Source organism: Oryzias latipes, chromosome 7 (assembly GCF_053564925.1).
Source record: "Oryzias latipes strain Hd-rR chromosome 7, Olatipes_Hd-rR_3.1".
Taxonomy (NCBI): Eukaryota; Metazoa; Chordata; class Actinopteri; order Beloniformes; family Adrianichthyidae; genus Oryzias; species Oryzias latipes.
Window position 1 is genome coordinate 4,904,800 of NC_136243.1, and position 17,200 is coordinate 4,921,999.

Below are 17,200 nucleotides of genomic sequence, written 5' to 3' on the forward strand. Positions count from 1 at the left end.
CCCAGCTCTGCTCCATTCTGATCATCCACTGTCAGACAAATAGATCCGTGAACGTCTGTTTTCTTCGTCTGAGCTGGAATCTGGATCTAAACTGTAAACGATAATGCTGCCAATTTTGTTGCACCGCTAATGTTAGGATGGGATTGTGAAGGGCTGGAAGCTAGTGGGACAGTGTATAAACAGATGGGCCTACTACTCAGGAGTAAATTTCTAATGAACTCCTGCCGCTCTCTGCAGAAACTGTTCTAGAAAACGACAGATTGTTTTGATGTTTTATTTTATTTTTTTGTGCCTAAAAATGGCATAATCATGATTAAAAGACCACTGGGAACGCTTTGGAAAAAGATCAAAAGATGAATAAAGTGGGTCTTAAATGACCAAACATTGATGCAGTCAGAATAAATTAGGTTCGACTTGCCAGACATTTCTGTTGATTTTGGCGAATGAAACTCAGAATTGTATTTTCCGATTTTAAATTCGTAAGTGAATTCTGGGATATTAGATTACATAACGTTTTATTACACAGACATTTTCTGTAAAACTAATATTAACTTTCTCTCAAAATCGACCATCGAAACCTCGTCCTGGATCGATTGGTTACGTCTGTTTATGATGACGTCTCGTCGCATTCGAAGTGACGTCAGACTATTATGGCGGCCTCGGTGGCTTCACGTGAGCTTTTCACAGACGCGGTTCGGGCGGTTCTTCACAGCTGGCCGGTACTACAGGTGAGCTTCGAACCGGGTGAGGATTCAGATCCACAGAACCTGTCCCGGTTCTCCGCTGCGGTCCAGATGAGTCAACTTTATCTTGACCCGGTTTGGGGTGTTCCGCTGGGAAGGTGGACCTATTGTTTGGATCTGGTCCCAGTCGGGTTCGACAAATCCTCCGTTTGTTTGTTAGATTGCGGTGGAGAACGGGTTCGGGGGCGCGTTCGGCCCACAGAAGGCGGACTGGATGGTGGACGTGGTGCAGCAGTATTTCCATGACAACGGTTAGTAACCATGGCAATGTTTTTGTGCCTACATTTGTTTGTTTTTCTGTTTGTTTGTTTTTGTGTGTGTCTGTGTATCTGTTTGTGTGTACATTTGTTTGTGTGTACATCTGTTTGTGTGTGTGTGTACCTGTGTTTGCTGTGTGCCCACATTTGTTTGTGTGTTTCTAGCTGACCTGCAGCAGTATGAGGTGGAGGACTACCTGGCTGTGCTCCTTGATCAAGAGTTTGATACTGTCGTGGATGACGGGAGCTTGCCTCAGGTACCACGTGCACGCTCACGTGGACACACACATGCATGTCCTGGGGGTCATTCCAGGGGGGTATTCCAGGAAGCATGTTTAAATTAGCCAGACTTTAAGCCTGAACTCTGGCTGAAATCCGCCTGAACTTCCTTACTCTGGATATGTCGGTTCCAAAAGACCAGATATGAGTTAGCGTAATTACGCTCCACTTGGTAACCCTGGGTTAATGCACGCGCACAGCAGGTACATAAAGACATTCTCAATAGATCGCCGATTTCTGGAGTCACCATGGAAACGCGTGGAGAAAAAAAAGAAAGAAAAGAAAGCGCTATACTTCAGTGAGACGGAGTCTGAGGTTTTAATGATGGCGTATGAAGATTATACGTCCATCAAAAAAGTAATACGGCTGCAACATCAAAAGAGTTTCTGCTTGTAGTAGAAGAACAGACAAAGTAAACGCACGAGTTTCTGATCTTATTTCCATTTTCCTTGTGACGCATATATATATATATATATATATAAAACCTATCCAATTTTGCCAACATAAAGGAATTACTTCTATTGGTAACAAATAATTGAGTTAAATTTATTCAACCTAATTTCTTACATCTATAAAACTCAATAATTTTTTATACAACTCAGATTTACGTATTTATCCAACTAAATTTCATATTACTCCAATTCAATCAATCTTTTTTCCATCTAAATTAATTATATTTCTTGAACTCTCAAATGTCTAAGTTTGAGCCGGCAGATATGCTCATTTGTATAACATTAAAAAGGACGGGGGGAAAAATGCGCGGAGTGCAAAAATTGTTTAAATAATTTTCCGTCATTGTCATTACAACGCTAGACCGTAGGGCTGCTATATAAACTCATTATCCTCTCCTTCACTCTCACTCATGGTGCAAAGACGTAAGCTTAGTAGGACAAAATAACTCGGCAAAACACAGTAAAACAACTAAACACATTCTGTCAAAAACACACACTTAAACCCAAATCCGTCCAGAGAGGCAAAGGGAATGATATCCCACAATCCCTTGCGGTGCCGATCTAACAGCAGCACCAAAGTTACACCTACTTAATAGAATTAATTTGAATGAAAGGAAAATAACTGTATGAAAACTATGTGTTATTTTTAATCTGTCTTAAAAAAAAAAGCTTTATCTTAACTGAAGCAAATAATTAAGTTAGCTCAAAGTAAAAAAGTTTATTTTTCCAACATCCATATGTGGTCTTATCACCCTCTCATGGTGGAAAAAGTATTATCTGAGCTTCTTCATCCACTAAATCATCTTCAAATGAACACGCCATGCTGCTTCACCTTTCTGAAAACAAACTAACCTTCAACTAAACCTGCTCCAGACCAGGTTATGTTCAGAGCATGAGTTCCCATGGCAACTTGACATACCCTGAAACATACCTCCATTTCCGGAACCGAAAGCTGAGGTTATCAACTTCCTTAGCCTCAAACTTACCGTGAGAGCTAGAATAACCTGCTTTCTGGAATACCCCCCAGATATGAGTTGGCGTAATTACGTTTGACTTGGTAACCCTGGGTTAATGCACGTGCACGTCAAGTACATAAAGACATTCTCAATGGATCGCCGATTTTTGGAGTCACCATGGAAATGCGTGGAGAAAAAAAGAGAGAGAGCTATACTTCAGTGAGACGGAGTCTGAGATTTAAATGACGGCGTATGAAGATTATGCTTCCATCAAAAAAGTAACACAGCTGCATCATCATCAAAAGAGAGAGTTTTTGCTTGTTGTAGAAGAACAGAGAAAGTAAACGCACGAGTTTCTGATCTTATTTCCATTTTCCTTGTGACGCATATATACAGTGAGGTCAATAAGTATTTGATCACCCTGTGATTTAGCAATTTCTCCCACTTAGAAAACATGGAGGGGTCTAAAAGTTTCATCATGTACGATTTTTTTAAACGATTTATTTGTATATTACTGTGACAAATAAGTATTTGATCACTTGAGTTGAATAACCTTATTATTTGGTGCAGAAGCCTTTGTTAACAATTACAGAGGTCAAACGGTTCCTGTAGTTCTTCACTAGGTCTCTACATACTTCAGCAGCTATTTTGGCCCACTCCTCCATACAGATCTTCTCTAGATCTGTCAGGGTTCGGGGCTGTCGCTGAGCAACACAGAGTTTCAGCTCCCTCCAAAGATTCTCTATTAGATTTAGGTCTGGAGACTGGCTAGGCCACTCCAGAACCTTGATATGCTTCTTACAGAGCCACTCCTTGGTTTTCTTGGCTGTGTGCTTCGGGTCATTGTCACGCTGAAAGACCCAGCCACGACCCATCTTCAACGCTCTGACAGAGGTCAGGAGGTTTTTGCCCAAAATCTCACAATACAAATCCCCCTTCATCCTCTCCTTAATACAGTGCAGTCGTCCTGTCCCTTGCGCAGAAAAACACCCCCAGAGCATGAAGCTTCCACCCCCGTGCTTCACTGTAGGTATGGTGTTCTTGGGATGATGCTCCTCCTTCTTCCTCCTCCAAACACACCGAATGGAGTTAAGACCAAAAAGTTCTATTTTGTTCTCATCTGACCACAAGTCTTTCTCCCAAGACTCCTCTGGCTCATCAAGATGGTCATTGGCAAACTTCAGACGGGCCTTGACATGGGCTGACTTCAGCAGGGGAACCTTCTGTGCGATACATGATTTTAAACCAAGACGTTTTAATGCATTGACCAGCTCCTCCCTTGTGGTCCTGGGCTGATTCTTCACCTTCCTTAGCATCATCGATACCCCACGAGCTGAGATCTTGCGAGGGGCCCCAGTCCGAGGGACATTGACAGTCATCATTAGCCTCTTCCATTTTCTGACAATTGCTCCAACATTTGTTCTTTTCTCACCAAGCTGCTTGGCAATTGCCCCATAGCGACTTCCAGCTTTGTGAAGGTCTACAATTTTGTCTCTTGTGTCTTTTGACAGCTCTTTGGTTTTGCCCATGTTAGTAGTTAGACTTCTGACTGATTGTGGGGGGGGCACAGGTGCCTTTATGCAAGCTAACGCCCTCAAACTGGTGCCACTAATTTAGAATCCTGAGCAGTGGAGTTGAACTATTTAAAAGCAGAACAGCATGACTTTGCTGGTCAGAAATCTATCTGATAATCAAGTGATCAAATACTTATTTTTCACAGTAATATACAAATAAATAGTTTTAAAAAATCCTACAACGTGATTTCTGAATGTTTCTTCCCATTCTGTCTCTCACTGTGGAAATGCACCTATGATGAAAATTTTAGACCCCTCCATGTTTTCTAAGTGGGAGAACTTGCTAAATCACAGTGGGATCAAATACTTATTTACCTCATATATATATTAGGCCTGCACAATATACTGCAAATTTATCGTTATCGCGACATCAAGCTGTGCAATATGCATACCGCAAAAGACGGCGAAAATCGCAATAAATGGTTACCTTGACCCTTGTGCTTATGTTTGATGTTTGCCTCCTATGTCGACGAGGGTCATTTGGAGTATAATTTTTATACTGTTGCATTGAAATGGAAATGATGTTTTTGTTTGGTTTGATATTTGTTTATATACCGCAAATTATATCGTTATCGCAATATTAATCACCAATATCGCATAATGCGAGTTTTCCTCATATCGTGCAGCCCTAATATATATATATATATATATATATATATATATATATATATATATATATATATATATATATATATATATATATATATATATATAAAAACCTTTCCAATTTTGCCACCTTAAATGAATTACTTCTATTGATAACAAGTATTTGAGTTAAATTTATTCAACCTAATTTCCTATGTCTACAAAACTCAATTGTTTTTTACAACTCAAATTTACATATTTATCTAACTAAATGTCATATTACTCCAATTCAATTAATATTTTTTCCATCTTAATTGATTATGATTCTTGAACTCTCATATGTCTAAGTTTGAGCCGGCAGATATACTCATTTGTGTAACAATAAAAAAAACAAAGCAATATACACAGAGTGCATTCATTCACCTGACTGTAGGGGTGCTATATAAACTCATCATCCTCTCCTTCCCTCTCACTCATGGTTGCAGAGACTAAGCATAGTAGGACAAAATAACTCTGCAAAACACAGTAAAACAGCTAAACAATTAAAACACATTTGGTCAAAAAGCCACACTTAAACCCAAATCCGTCCAGACAGCCAAAGGGAATGGTATCCCACAATCCCTTGCGGTGCCGATCTAAGAGCAGCACCAAATTTACACCTACTTAATTGAATTAATTTGAATGAAAGTAAAATGACTGTCTGAAAACTGTTATTTTTAAGTTGACTCAACTAAAAAAGTGATTTATCTTAACTAAAGCAAATAATTAAGTTAGATCAACAAAGTAAAAAAGTTCATCTTTCCTACATCCGTATGTGGTCTTATCACCCTCTCATGGTGGAAAAAGTATTATCTGAGCTTCTTCATCCACTAAATCATCTTCAAATGGACACGCCATGCAGGTTCACCTCCATGTAAACAAACTAACCTTCAACTAAACCTGCTCCCTGCAAGGAAGGTGGGACCTGATGCAAGGAAGGTGGGACCTGGGTCCATCTGTCCCCTACCCCCTCCCTGGTGGGGGGTGCGGGCCCCTTAGCGACAGCGGCCGTGTCCCTTGGGTGCCGGCTCCCTTGGCCCGGCGGTGCTCTCTCCGCACGGTGGGGGGTTCATATTACACCTGAGCCGGGGGTGTTCGTGTCCCTGGGGGGTGGGTCCTGGTCCTTGCCCCTGAGCGCTGGGCCCCGCCAAACTTCCAACATGGCCGAGCCTGGTCGGGCCATATTTATAACACCCCTTGTGGGCCACCCTTTTTTTTCCCGGGGTTCCCCCCTCCTGGGCGGGGGCGGCGGGCCCCTGCCTTGCTCCTCCCTTGACCAACCGTGGGCCGGGTGGGTGGCTGCCTGGAGTGCGGAGCGGGTCTCCCTTGGGGGGTCCTGGCTCGTACCTGGGGTTGGGGCGGGGGGATGCCCGGAACTCCTGGGAGGTGGTGGGGTGCTCGTCTGGGGCTGTAGGCGTCCTTCTCCGGTGGGGCCCTGCGTTGGGCTCTTCCGGCGCGGCGGGGGGGCTGCTTTCCTGGCTGGGCTGGGGCGGCGCTCTCTTTCCCTCCGCGCCTCCCTGCTCTCTGGCTCTGGGGGCCTCGCGGCGGTCCTGCTGGCCCTGGCCTGGGTGGCGGTCTTGGTTGCCCGGGGGGCGGTTGTTCCCTGCCTGTTCCTGTGTGGCGTTGGGGGAATTCCGGCTGCCGCTGCTGCTGCGGCGGGGGTCTGGGTGTGGGGGTGGCTGGGCGCTCCTCCTCCTTCTTTACACATTCCACCATCCATTTTAGAAGAACATAAACACTCACCTGAGCACCGGTGTTAGCTCACCTTTGCACTAATAGTTTGCATGATTGAATGAATGAAAGATTTCACACTAGTTGGTTTAAAGGCATAGGTATGCGTTCGTGACCACTATCTGTTTTGTGTACATGTTGACATGTGAACATTTTTTGCAGCTAGCAGGTGTGTTGATAATATTTGAGTGTGTGTGAACAGGCCCCGCCCTTTTTGTACTACATTTGAACCGTACCGTAATGATAAACAACCAGTAAACCTGTCTGCTCTATGCTGCTTCAAGGTCTTACCCCCCCTCTCACTATCACCCCCCCCCCCCCCCCACCCCCTCTGACATCCCTCCCTCTTCTTCCCTTCTTTCCTTTTCCGTCCGGTCCAACACCAAAGATTTTCAATCATGGTTGAAATGAATAAAGTTTGGCCTCAATTACTAAAGGGGTTTATTCAGACATACCTTTGGTTTGTCTGAAGATTAATAACCCCTCTTGTTAAAGTAAAATATGTCCAACACAAGAGGCCCTCAGTTCTCATCTGCCTGCCTAGCTGTTGGACAGGACAAGTAAAGAAAAAAAAAAAAAAAAAAAAAAAAAAAAACCTGCTCCCGACCAGGTTATGTTCAGAGCATGAGTTGCTATGGCAACTTGACATATCCTGAAACATACCTCCATTTCTGGAACCGAAAGCTGAGGTTATCAACTTCCTTAGCCTCAAACTTACCGTGGGAGCTAGCATAACCTGCTTTTTGGAACCCCCCCCTGTCTTGCCACGTGAGGATCTGGAGCCACATGATACTCCTTCACTGCTCTGTTGCGAGCCTCTGGCTGAAAAAAAAAAATGTTGTCCTTTTCAGCTGACTTTAAGGGTGCGGCGGATAAAAACTACAAAATAAAATGATACACCTGGAATAAAACTAGCATTTTCAACATGTAAAATACTAAAAATAAACGTGAATTGACTGTGAATGCAACTTTATTAGCAGCATATTTGTAACATTAGAAAGTTGGTTGAAGCTGACTCTGCAGTGCAGCCTGGTATGTGGGGAACAAATGTCACAATAAATCCATATTTGTAGTATGATTCATGTTAAATGTGGATTTATTTTTTTGAAGTTAGGGACTTCTCCTCAGTTTCCTCTCTAGCTCCTTTTTACCAAAGAAATTTTGCAAGACGTTTGTTTTAATATTAACTAGCTTTGGGCTTTTAATGTAATAGTTGGGGCAGATGCTGTAACCCTAGAACACTTTCGCTACGAAAAGTTTCGCCATCACTTTTGCCGGGTAATTTCTACTCGATATAATATACCCAACAAAAAGTACTTGTTATAAAAAATAGATCACAACATGACAACACATGATGAATTAGTGGTTTTGTTTTATTTTCAACTGTGGTAGGTGTAACAAAATGAAAGAGAAAAACATAGGAAGTTCCTAAAAACATGCTTAAGTAATTAGGAATATTGGAACAAAAAATTATTTAATTAAATAAAATGATACTGGAAACTTGGTCTTACTCATAGGACACGTAAGACTTCTCTGGTGAAGGCGCAGACTCCTGGACACGCGACATGTTGAAATTCATGTAACCGTTTTGCTCGGTGAAAAATCACCCGGCAATAGTGCTCTAGGGTTAAAAAGGTAACAAATGTTTTCTAGGGCAGAGACGAACAATTAGACATTCGTCAACACTAAGGTTGTGTTTAATTTCCTTGTACTCACACAACATAGTGCGTTCACCATGTTGTAGTGCTGCACAAATCTAGGCTATGTCTGAATTCCCTCCCTTCTCCCTACTAACTAAAAACCTTTTTATTTTTTTATTTTATTTTTTTTCGCAAAATTGATGTCACTGATTTCCCGAAGTACAAACCTAATAAATGTGAATATTTTGTGAAGACTATTTTTTAGTCCACTGTGCTCTGATGATAAAAAACTTGGATGACTTTTTTATTTTTTAAACCTTTTTTCTCCTCAAAGACTAAAGAACTCTAAATAGTCGACAGTGAGAAAAACAGACATTTTTTTCTCCACTGTTCATCAGCGGGACCCCGGTCCCCTCCTGTTCGAGCTGTCACCTTCAGACAGGCGTTATAGCTTGGGCAAAGCAAGAACAAAATGACTCCAGAGCAGTTTTTAATGCCAGTGTAATAAGTAATTTAAACCTTTGAAGTCAAATCTGCGGCTGCTGGATCTGTGCAGTGTTGGATGATATTAAAACTTGACCGTAAATACATTTTCCTGTAAGAATGATTTTAACACTTTTCATCAGTTGTAAATTCTGTGGTTTTATTGAATGAGTAATACTTTGACCAAAAAGCACTTTTGAAAAATTTTCATCATACCTGTGACGATATGTTTCATTTTTTTTGAGGCAGACCATGGGGGGTATTCCAGAAAGCTTGTTTAAACTACCTTGACCTTAACCCTGAACTCTGGCTGAAATCCGCCTGAACTTGCTTACTCTGGGGACGTTGGTTTCAAAAAGACCAGATATGAGTTGGCGTAATTACCCTCGACTTGGTAACCCTAGGTTAATGCACGTGCACGGCAAGTACGTAAAGACATTCTCAATAGATCGCCGATTTCTGGAGTCGCCATGGAAACGCGTGGATAAAACAAAAGAGAAAGCTATACTTCAGTGAGACGAAGTCTGAGATTTCAATGACGTCGTATGAAGATATACGTCCATCAAAAAAGTAACACGGCTGCATCATCAGCAAAAGAAATAGTTTCTGCTTGGAGAAAAATAACGGACAAAGTAAACGCAGGAGTTTCTGATCTTATTTTCATTGTGACGCAGATATATATATACATACACAACTTATCCAACTTAAATGAATGACTTCAATTGGTAACAAGTAATTGAGTTAAATTTATTCAACCTAATTTCTTACGTCTACCCAACTCAATAATTTTTTTTACAACTCAAATATATATTTATCTAACTAAATGTCATATAACTCCAATTAAATTAAATGTTTTTCCATCTTAATTTATTGTACTTCTTGAACTCTCATATGTCTAAGTTTAAGGCTGCAGATTTTCTCATTTTTATAACAATAAAATGAATAATTCAATGTGGATTTGGAGCATGAAGCCCATATTCTTTTAACCTGAATCTGACTTTAACTTCAGTTCTTGTAACATTTAGCAGGTCTAGTGGTACTTAATAACCTCATCATCCTGTCCCAACCTGTCACTCATGGTGCAGAAAGAATTACCGTAAATTCTGGGCTATAGAGCACACCTGATTACAAGCCGCACCCTTTACATTTTTAAAGAGTAAACTATTTTATTCACACTCAAGCCGCACCTGTATAATAGCTGCATGCGTCAAAGTTTAAATATGTTGTAATATGTTCTGCGCATCTCCCACAGTCTCAGAGTGAGAGGTTAATGCAGTTTGGAATTTTCTCATTTCAGGCACCATAGCCTGTTTATTTGAGCAAACTCAGAAACAGCCAAACAGCATGGATCTCACTTCTGCTTAGAGCCCCCTCAGTCATGGTGAGGAACTTTACACCCACAGTTCCCCACTTCCCATGAGTCTTAGGGGCTTAAGGCGACGCTTACCCCCAGGTCGCCACACTGTGTTGTAGATTGAGGATGTGAATGTGCTGAAACCGCGCGCGTGTCTAAGAAGAAGGAAGGAGCTGCAGCGGAAGGAGGGGAGAACGCGAGTGCAGCACAAGAGGGAGTGACAGCACGAGCAGTGAAAGTGTGTTGAGGGTGTGTGTTTATGTTTGTTATACAGAATGAAAGAGAACTGTAATAAAAGAAGGTTTCCCCCAGAAGAAGATGAATGATTCTTTACTAACCAGCTCTGGAGGCTCTGGGGGTCCAAACGGGGAAGTGAACAACCGAAGGAAGATCCCCGAAGGTGGAGAGGAAAGAAAGAAAAAAGTATGGTAGTAAAAGGCTGTTTTAAAAAATATCAATGTAAAAGTCACTGAGCTTTCTTCATCCTTCTCCTGTGCACTCAAACCATGGAATTCTTCCTCCTCAGTGTGGGATTGGATTAGCGTCAGACATTCTTCACCACACTCTCTCTCTGTCTCTCCTTCACACTGCTTTTAACATTGCTTTTAACTTGAGAGCTGCGTCATATTGTAGTGGCGGTCACGTGCACGTTGGGTCTAATAGCAGCCAGGGATTGTGGGATGCGGCCAAAATAGGGCTGAGCGTGGGTGTTTCTTTTTGTTGCACCATGACTGAGGGGTCTAAGAGCAGAAGTGAGGTCCACGCCGTTTGGCTGCTTGTGGGTATGAAAAAATAAATGGACTTGATGTCAGAAATGACACTATGCATTCAGCTTCACGCATAGCCTCCTCCTGAAACTGTTTGGAGTCGAGAGGTGTATGGTTTACGGATGGTTTACCAATTCACTCAGCTGTTTGAATGACAGCACAGCTTAAGTTAGATCAAAGTAAAAAAGTTTATCTTTCCAACATCCATATGTGGTCTTATCACCCTCTCACGGTGGAAAAACTATTATCTGAGCTTCTTCATCCACTAAATCATCTTCAAATGGACACGCCATGCTGCTTTACCTCTCTGAAAACAAACTAACCTTCAACTAAACCTGCTCCAGACCAGGTTATGTTCAGAGCACGAGTTGCTATGGCAACTTGACATACACTGAATCATACCTCTGTTTTTGGAACTGAAAGCTGAGCTTATCCACTTCCTTAGCCTCAAACTTACCGTGGGGGCTAGCATAACCTGCTTTTTGGAATACCCCCCTGTTCAGGTTCTCCTGTGTTTATGTGAACAGGTATCACTCAGCCTGCTGCAGATGTACGCTCACTGGCAGCAGGGGGCGCTGGAGTTACTGAAAAACTCCATCCAGTCTCTGAGCCTGAAGAAGACACAGCGGGCTAAGGTACAGGCTCCTCCCACATCGTCAGACGAGGACAGTGGCACTGAAACACAGGTAAGACTTAAAGTAAATAGAACTGCTCCACAGAAGTACTATAACTCTTCGAATCTGGTTAGCATGACAACAAAGCAGAGGTGATTTCATATTTTGTGTACAGGAAATGGAGTTTGGGGAGTCCCAGCAATCCGACAGATATCCTCCTCCTCCTCCTCCTCCTCAAGAGGAAGATGGTTGGACCGTGGTCAGGAGGAAGAAATGATGAGGATAAACAGCAGCCAGCCCACTGACTGTGCCCTCGAGGATTTGCTCTGTCAGATGAGCCCTTCAGAGACTGCCGTTCAGAAAGAACAACCCTTCAGGAAGCAACCAATCGGAAGAGCTCTTCAGAAAACGTCCTGCAGGAGGCGCCTTTGAGAAAGCAGTTGATGGTTGGATTTCTTTCACTCCAGACTTTTCCTGGTGGATAATTTGTTCCATCTAATCACAGGACAAACCTTCAAAAGAAGTCACATTTAAAAAAAAAAATGTTTTTTAACACAGGTCCATTACAGGCTACAGTACAACACGAGAGCAGAGCATGGGGGCTTCAATTCGAATAAAGCCGCAGGAGCAGAAAGCCTTAAATGAAAAAATATTTATTTTGAAACGGGTGTTTCAATAAATCAAATTACACAATTAAAAATGAGCAAAAGTGTTTTGTTTTTAATATATTTAAACTAAATCTGATCACAAAATGTACATAGTTTCAATAAAGCTTGTTTCCAAGATGTAAAATCCTTCAAGATCATAAGACAAAGAAAAACCTTCAAAGATTAAAAAAATGGCTAAACAGATTTTTCTGGACTCCTCGAGCCTACATATTGAACTTAAGAATATTTAGGTTTGGAAATAATTGCAGAAATGTGATTACGTGAGGAGAAATGAGGGCTTTGACACGCAGAAAAACAAATTCCAAGTCCAATAAATCCAGAAACAAAGACTCAGAAACGGAAAACTGAACATAAAAATCACTGATCCAGTTTTTTACGGTGAAGACCTTTGTTAAACATTCCAGCTGTTCTGGAAAAGGAATCAACATTTCTGCAAACCAAAAGAAACTTTAAGACATTTATTCCCCCTTAGAGGTCACAGGGTTGCTGGAGCCTGTCCCAGGTTTGGATTGAGGGTGGGGTACTCCCTGAAGAGGTTGTCAGTCTTATGCAGGTTGGAGGAAGACTGTTTTATGCTTTCCTGAGGGACGTGAACGCAGCATGGTGCTAGTGCTGCCAGACCTTGAGGGGCGGTGTTCTGTTTAATCTAATCTGTTCACACAGATTTTCACATTCTTTTGGTAAAAACAGTTTTATTCAATCCTTTTGAAGTATTGCTTTTGCATTTGTTAATGTTTTTATTTTTACCAAGCAGTTACAATAATCATAAACTCCTCCCTCTTCTTCCAAATCTTCAGATTAGAGAAAGGCTTGAGTGGTGGTCACGGCCGTCCATCACGGAGACTGTTTGATCTGGAGGTCAGGGGATGAAGTCTGTAACTAATAAGGCTGTACTCTGCCATTACTTTTTCTACTTAAACGTCTTTTTTAAATAAATGACCATTACAAATTGCAGAGATTAGGGTCTTTCATGTTTCCGACTATATACATTTTTGTACAATTTTCACATATTCTATATTGCTTGGATAAATTCCATTTTAAATACTTCACTATGAACGGATCTATCCATTATCCTTTGCCTTTTGGTGCAGACTGCTCCCAGAGCTTCTGCCCATCATGGTTCTCTGTGGAACAGCTGCCTGACTGTAGTTAAGTCTCAATCTAACTGTCACGTTAATATTCTATACTGTTTCTTTGAAAAGTTTACTTTAAAAGTATTATTTGAAGTTGTAAAATCAAGAAAAAGTAAGTCTCCTTTTTCATAGGAGCTCAGACATTTTAGTGTGAAGTGACCCTGACTGTTGAAGTGAGAGTGAGCACAATGGTGAGATCCAAAGAGCCGTCTAACAAGGTTATAGTAAGGAATCTAAAAGAATATCGCCATTCCACTATTCGGAAACTTGTTTACAAGTGGAGGATGGTCAAAATTGTTGCCACCATGCCATGGGGGGTATTCCAGAAAGCATGTTTATCCCTTGTGCTATCTTGGATGCCCCCCCACCCCCACCCTTACATTGACGTGTTCTCCCTACCATGATAAAGGTGGAAAGATTTCATGTAATCCATGGACACCAGTGAAGATCACAAATCATTGAAGAAAAAAGGTTCAGAGCACTGTCTAGTGGGTCTAGATGACCCAACTCCCAACGTCAAAGTGCCTAAGATAGCACAAGGGGTTACAGGAGTAAGACAAGAAAGGATAAATAATAAAATAAAGTTCTATAAGGTAGATATAGGAATATGTAAACATAACTAAATAAAAAAATGCAACAGTAAAAATGCTACAGTAGTTCTGGTGTGACCAGTGATGAAAGTCTTCCGGGAATTCCCGGAAATCCGGGTTTTTGAGCAAACCGAACGTACTTTCCGGGAAATAAAGACCTGATCTCTACGGACAAATCGCTTTCCGGATTAAAAAATGGTCTGAAATCAGCTAATTTTAGCTTTATTTTCTATATTTCTCCGCAGATCGCTTCCTCTATGGTCGTGGCCATCTCTCGTCTTCCCGGCCTAATTGACCAATGACGGGACGTTTTAGTTGCTTTCGGATGCGTCGACGGGTCTGATTGGCTCTGTCTGCACCACGTGGTCAGCGTGACTTGCTTCCCTAGAGACCAAAACTGGCGGACCCACGCTAAACTTTCACAAACACATCTGAAGAGTTTGCGATCAAATTTGTGTTAAAATAATGGCAGGCATCGTCATTATTGAGCGTGGTCACGACCTCAGTTATGAGAAGACGATAAAAAACAAATTGAAGTGGTCTTGGCTGGAAGAAAAATATTTTTAAGGTAGTGTAGGTCAAATACTTTTTTGTGTAAAATAATCTCAAAACCACATTTTGAAATAATTTCAATTTTAGTTTTGAGTTTCAGTTTTTATTTTGAATACATTTCTCTATCTAATTTATTTGTATTTCCTAATTACCATGATTTAGTTCAGTATAGTTGACATTAATTATAAGTATTTGATGGTTTGGACCCGCACTCCCTTAAAAAATAATGTTTACAATGTTTAGTTTAGTTTGTATGTTTGTTTTGATATTTCCCAGATTACTTAGTATTGGTGTTAAAGAATTGATGTATTATGTTATAGAATTATAGTTTAAAGCAGATCCCATATTTTGATGTAATTATAGTTTGAGAAAACAGTGCAAGTGGATGTTGTACATCAGTCATTTCTAAAGCAGAAATAATGTATAAATAACTGAGGTATTTTCATAGAATATCATAGTTACTGGTGTTCTTTTTGCCATTTGGGGCTTTGATGTTACTATATTTTAGCAATTGTATGTTTTGCAGCTTTAAGGAAAAGCGTAGATTGTAGGATTGTGTTACTTTGAGCAATTTTCCAAATTCTTTTTTGGGACCAGCAAGTCCTTAATGGAGAGTCAAACTAGGGGTTTGAATGACAAATCATGATGCTCCAATTAGTCTTAGTTTCTTGATAAAGAAGTGAATAACTAGCTGCCAGAATGCACCAGAATGCATCTAAGACCACGTATTTTTCCAAAATTTCGCTCTGTGCCCGCCATATCGCTCAAAGAAAAGTTCAGGGATTTTTTCCTTGCCTGACTTTCATCACTGTGTGACAGTTTCTGTGGTTTTGTTCCGTGTTCTTGAGTGGTCTGCATTCAGGCGTTCATTAGAGTGAAAGCTCGGAGGAAGAATCTGTCCTTGTGGCGAGTGGTTTTGGTGCGCATTGTCCCAAAGCGCCGCCCTGACGGGACAAGGCTGAAAAGGCAATGTCCAGGATGAGAGGTGTCCTTTGCAACTCTGCCAGCCCGCTTCCTGACCCTGGACCGGTACAGGTCCTGAATGGAGGGAAGAGTGGAACCAATAATCCTCTCAGCAGATCTGATGATTCTCTGCAGTCTGTTCCTGTCGTGTCTGGTAGCTGATCCAAACCAGACCGTGATAGATGTGGTCAGGACAGCTTGAAATATTGCCGTGTAGAAGATGGTCAGCAGCTCCTGAGGCAGGTTGAACTTCTTGAGTTGTCGCAGGAAGTACAACCTCTGCTGAGTCTTTTTCCGGAGTGAGTCAATGTGAGAGGTCCACTTAAGGTCCAGTGAGATGGTGGTCCTTAGGAATACAGCATTTTAGCTAATCAACAACATCTGCTTGAGCCTCCCTGGGGGGCGCCAGTGTTAAGGATCCGGGTGCTGGATGTGAAGCGTCCAAGTTTCACCTGCTGCCTCCTGTCAGTCAGGAAACTGGTGATCCACTGATAGGTGGGGAGAGGCACAGTGAGCTGGGACATTTTGTGGTGGAGAAGCTCTGGGACGATGGTATTAAATGCAGAGCTAAAGTCCACAAATAGGACCCGTGCATACGTGTCTGCAGAGTCAAGGTGGTGCAGGATGTAGTGGAGAGCCATGTTGACTGCATCCTCCCCTGACTTGTTTGCTCTGTAGGCAAACTGAGTTTTGAATTTTCCTCTGGTGCGGTGTTCAAACTGTCCCTTTCAGAGAGTCCCTCCTCTCTTGGCTGAAGAGAACCTCCATGATCCGTGTGAATGGGTGAAGATGAGTGAGTGGTTCCGTCAGACATAGCAGGCATTGGCAAAGTGTAAGGCTTTAGTCTATCATGATGTACCACAAGGGCCTTATCCAGGGGGTCGAACGGGTTCATGATACGGTAATTCAGAGCAACTTCCCCCCCTTGAAGTCAACACCTGTTCCACTCAGTAAGGGCCTTTCCAATGGGGAGCCAGCTTTGTGCGGCTTTCAACTGGATTGCTGAGCCACAATAGAGCACTCAGCACCCACTACTAAAGGACGGTGGCGGAAATCCTCGTCATGATAGAACCGTATTTTCCGGACTATAAGTCACTCCGGAGTATAAGTCGCACCAGCCCAAAAATGCATTATAAAGTAGAAAAAAACACAGTTAAGTCGCACTGGACAATAAGTCGCATTTTGATGGGAAATTTATTTGACAAAGAACTAATATCTTGCTCAACCTCATATGACACAATCATAGCAGACTGTTTATCTCATAATTTCACAGTAATTCTTTCTCATATTTATTTATTCCTTTCATGAAGCATCATTGGCCAACTAATACTCTGTTTTTATCCTGTATTTGTAGAAACAGTTTTCATTTTTATTGCATTTCTGAATCTATGAAATCATTGGAAAATAGAATATAAAACCTTCAAGATCTTACTGTAAAAAAAAGTTTGCTGATTCTCCGAGTCACTTAACATACTCTTAACACTTAACATACCTCATACATCAAATTGATCCAGGAACATCATCTCTGTTCCTCACAAATGAACATAACAGGATGGTTAACAATGTATTTATTTCAATTTATTTCTAATATAAGTCGCTGCGGAGTATAAGTCGCACCCCTTGCTAAACAATGAAAAAAAGGGCCACTTATAGTCCGGAAAATACGGAACTTTTGTTTTTTGTGCGCCTCTTCTGCATGGAGTCTGGCTGCACTGAGATGAGCCACCTACTGAGCCCGTGTCCTGACATTAAGATATAAAAATATATCTTGTTCCCACAAATTAATATCTTGTTCCCACGGGTTATTATGTTGTTCGCAC

At 41.6% G+C, this 17,200-nt stretch overlaps 1 protein-coding gene across 2 annotated transcripts; it reads left to right on the forward strand.

Annotated features, from left to right (window-relative positions):
• The first annotated feature begins 587 nt into the window (after positions 1-587).
• tsr2 (TSR2 ribosome maturation factor) lies at positions 588-13,096 on the forward strand. 2 transcript variants are annotated; one of them, XR_002289704.2, is made up of 6 exons: positions 588-728; positions 904-994; positions 1,166-1,257; positions 11,388-11,546; positions 11,650-11,920; positions 12,033-13,096. XR_002289704.2 is itself a non-coding variant. In XM_004086359.4 (5 exons), the coding sequence occupies exons 1-5, from the start codon at positions 651-653 to the stop codon at positions 11,749-11,751; spliced, it is 522 nt and encodes a 173-aa protein (XP_004086407.1). In that variant the 5' UTR covers positions 588-650; the 3' UTR covers positions 11,752-13,096. The 2 variants fall into 2 exon arrangements, 1 of the variants encoding a protein (XP_004086407.1); XM_004086359.4 differs by having other exon boundaries at positions 11,650-13,096.
• The last annotated feature ends 4,104 nt before the right edge of the window (positions 13,097-17,200 follow it).

Excerpts from the sequence above, each read along its gene's own strand:
- tsr2 (XM_004086359.4), top strand. The coding sequence starts at position 651 with ATGGCGGCCTCGGTGGCTTCACGTGAGCTTTTCACAGACGCGGTTCGG. Across the intron at positions 995-1,165 it reads GCAGTATTTCCATGACAACG|CTGACCTGCAGCAGTATGAG; the intron begins GTTAGTAACCAT and ends GTGTGTTTCTAG. Across the intron at positions 1,258-11,387 it reads ATGACGGGAGCTTGCCTCAG|GTATCACTCAGCCTGCTGCA; the intron begins GTACCACGTGCA and ends TTATGTGAACAG.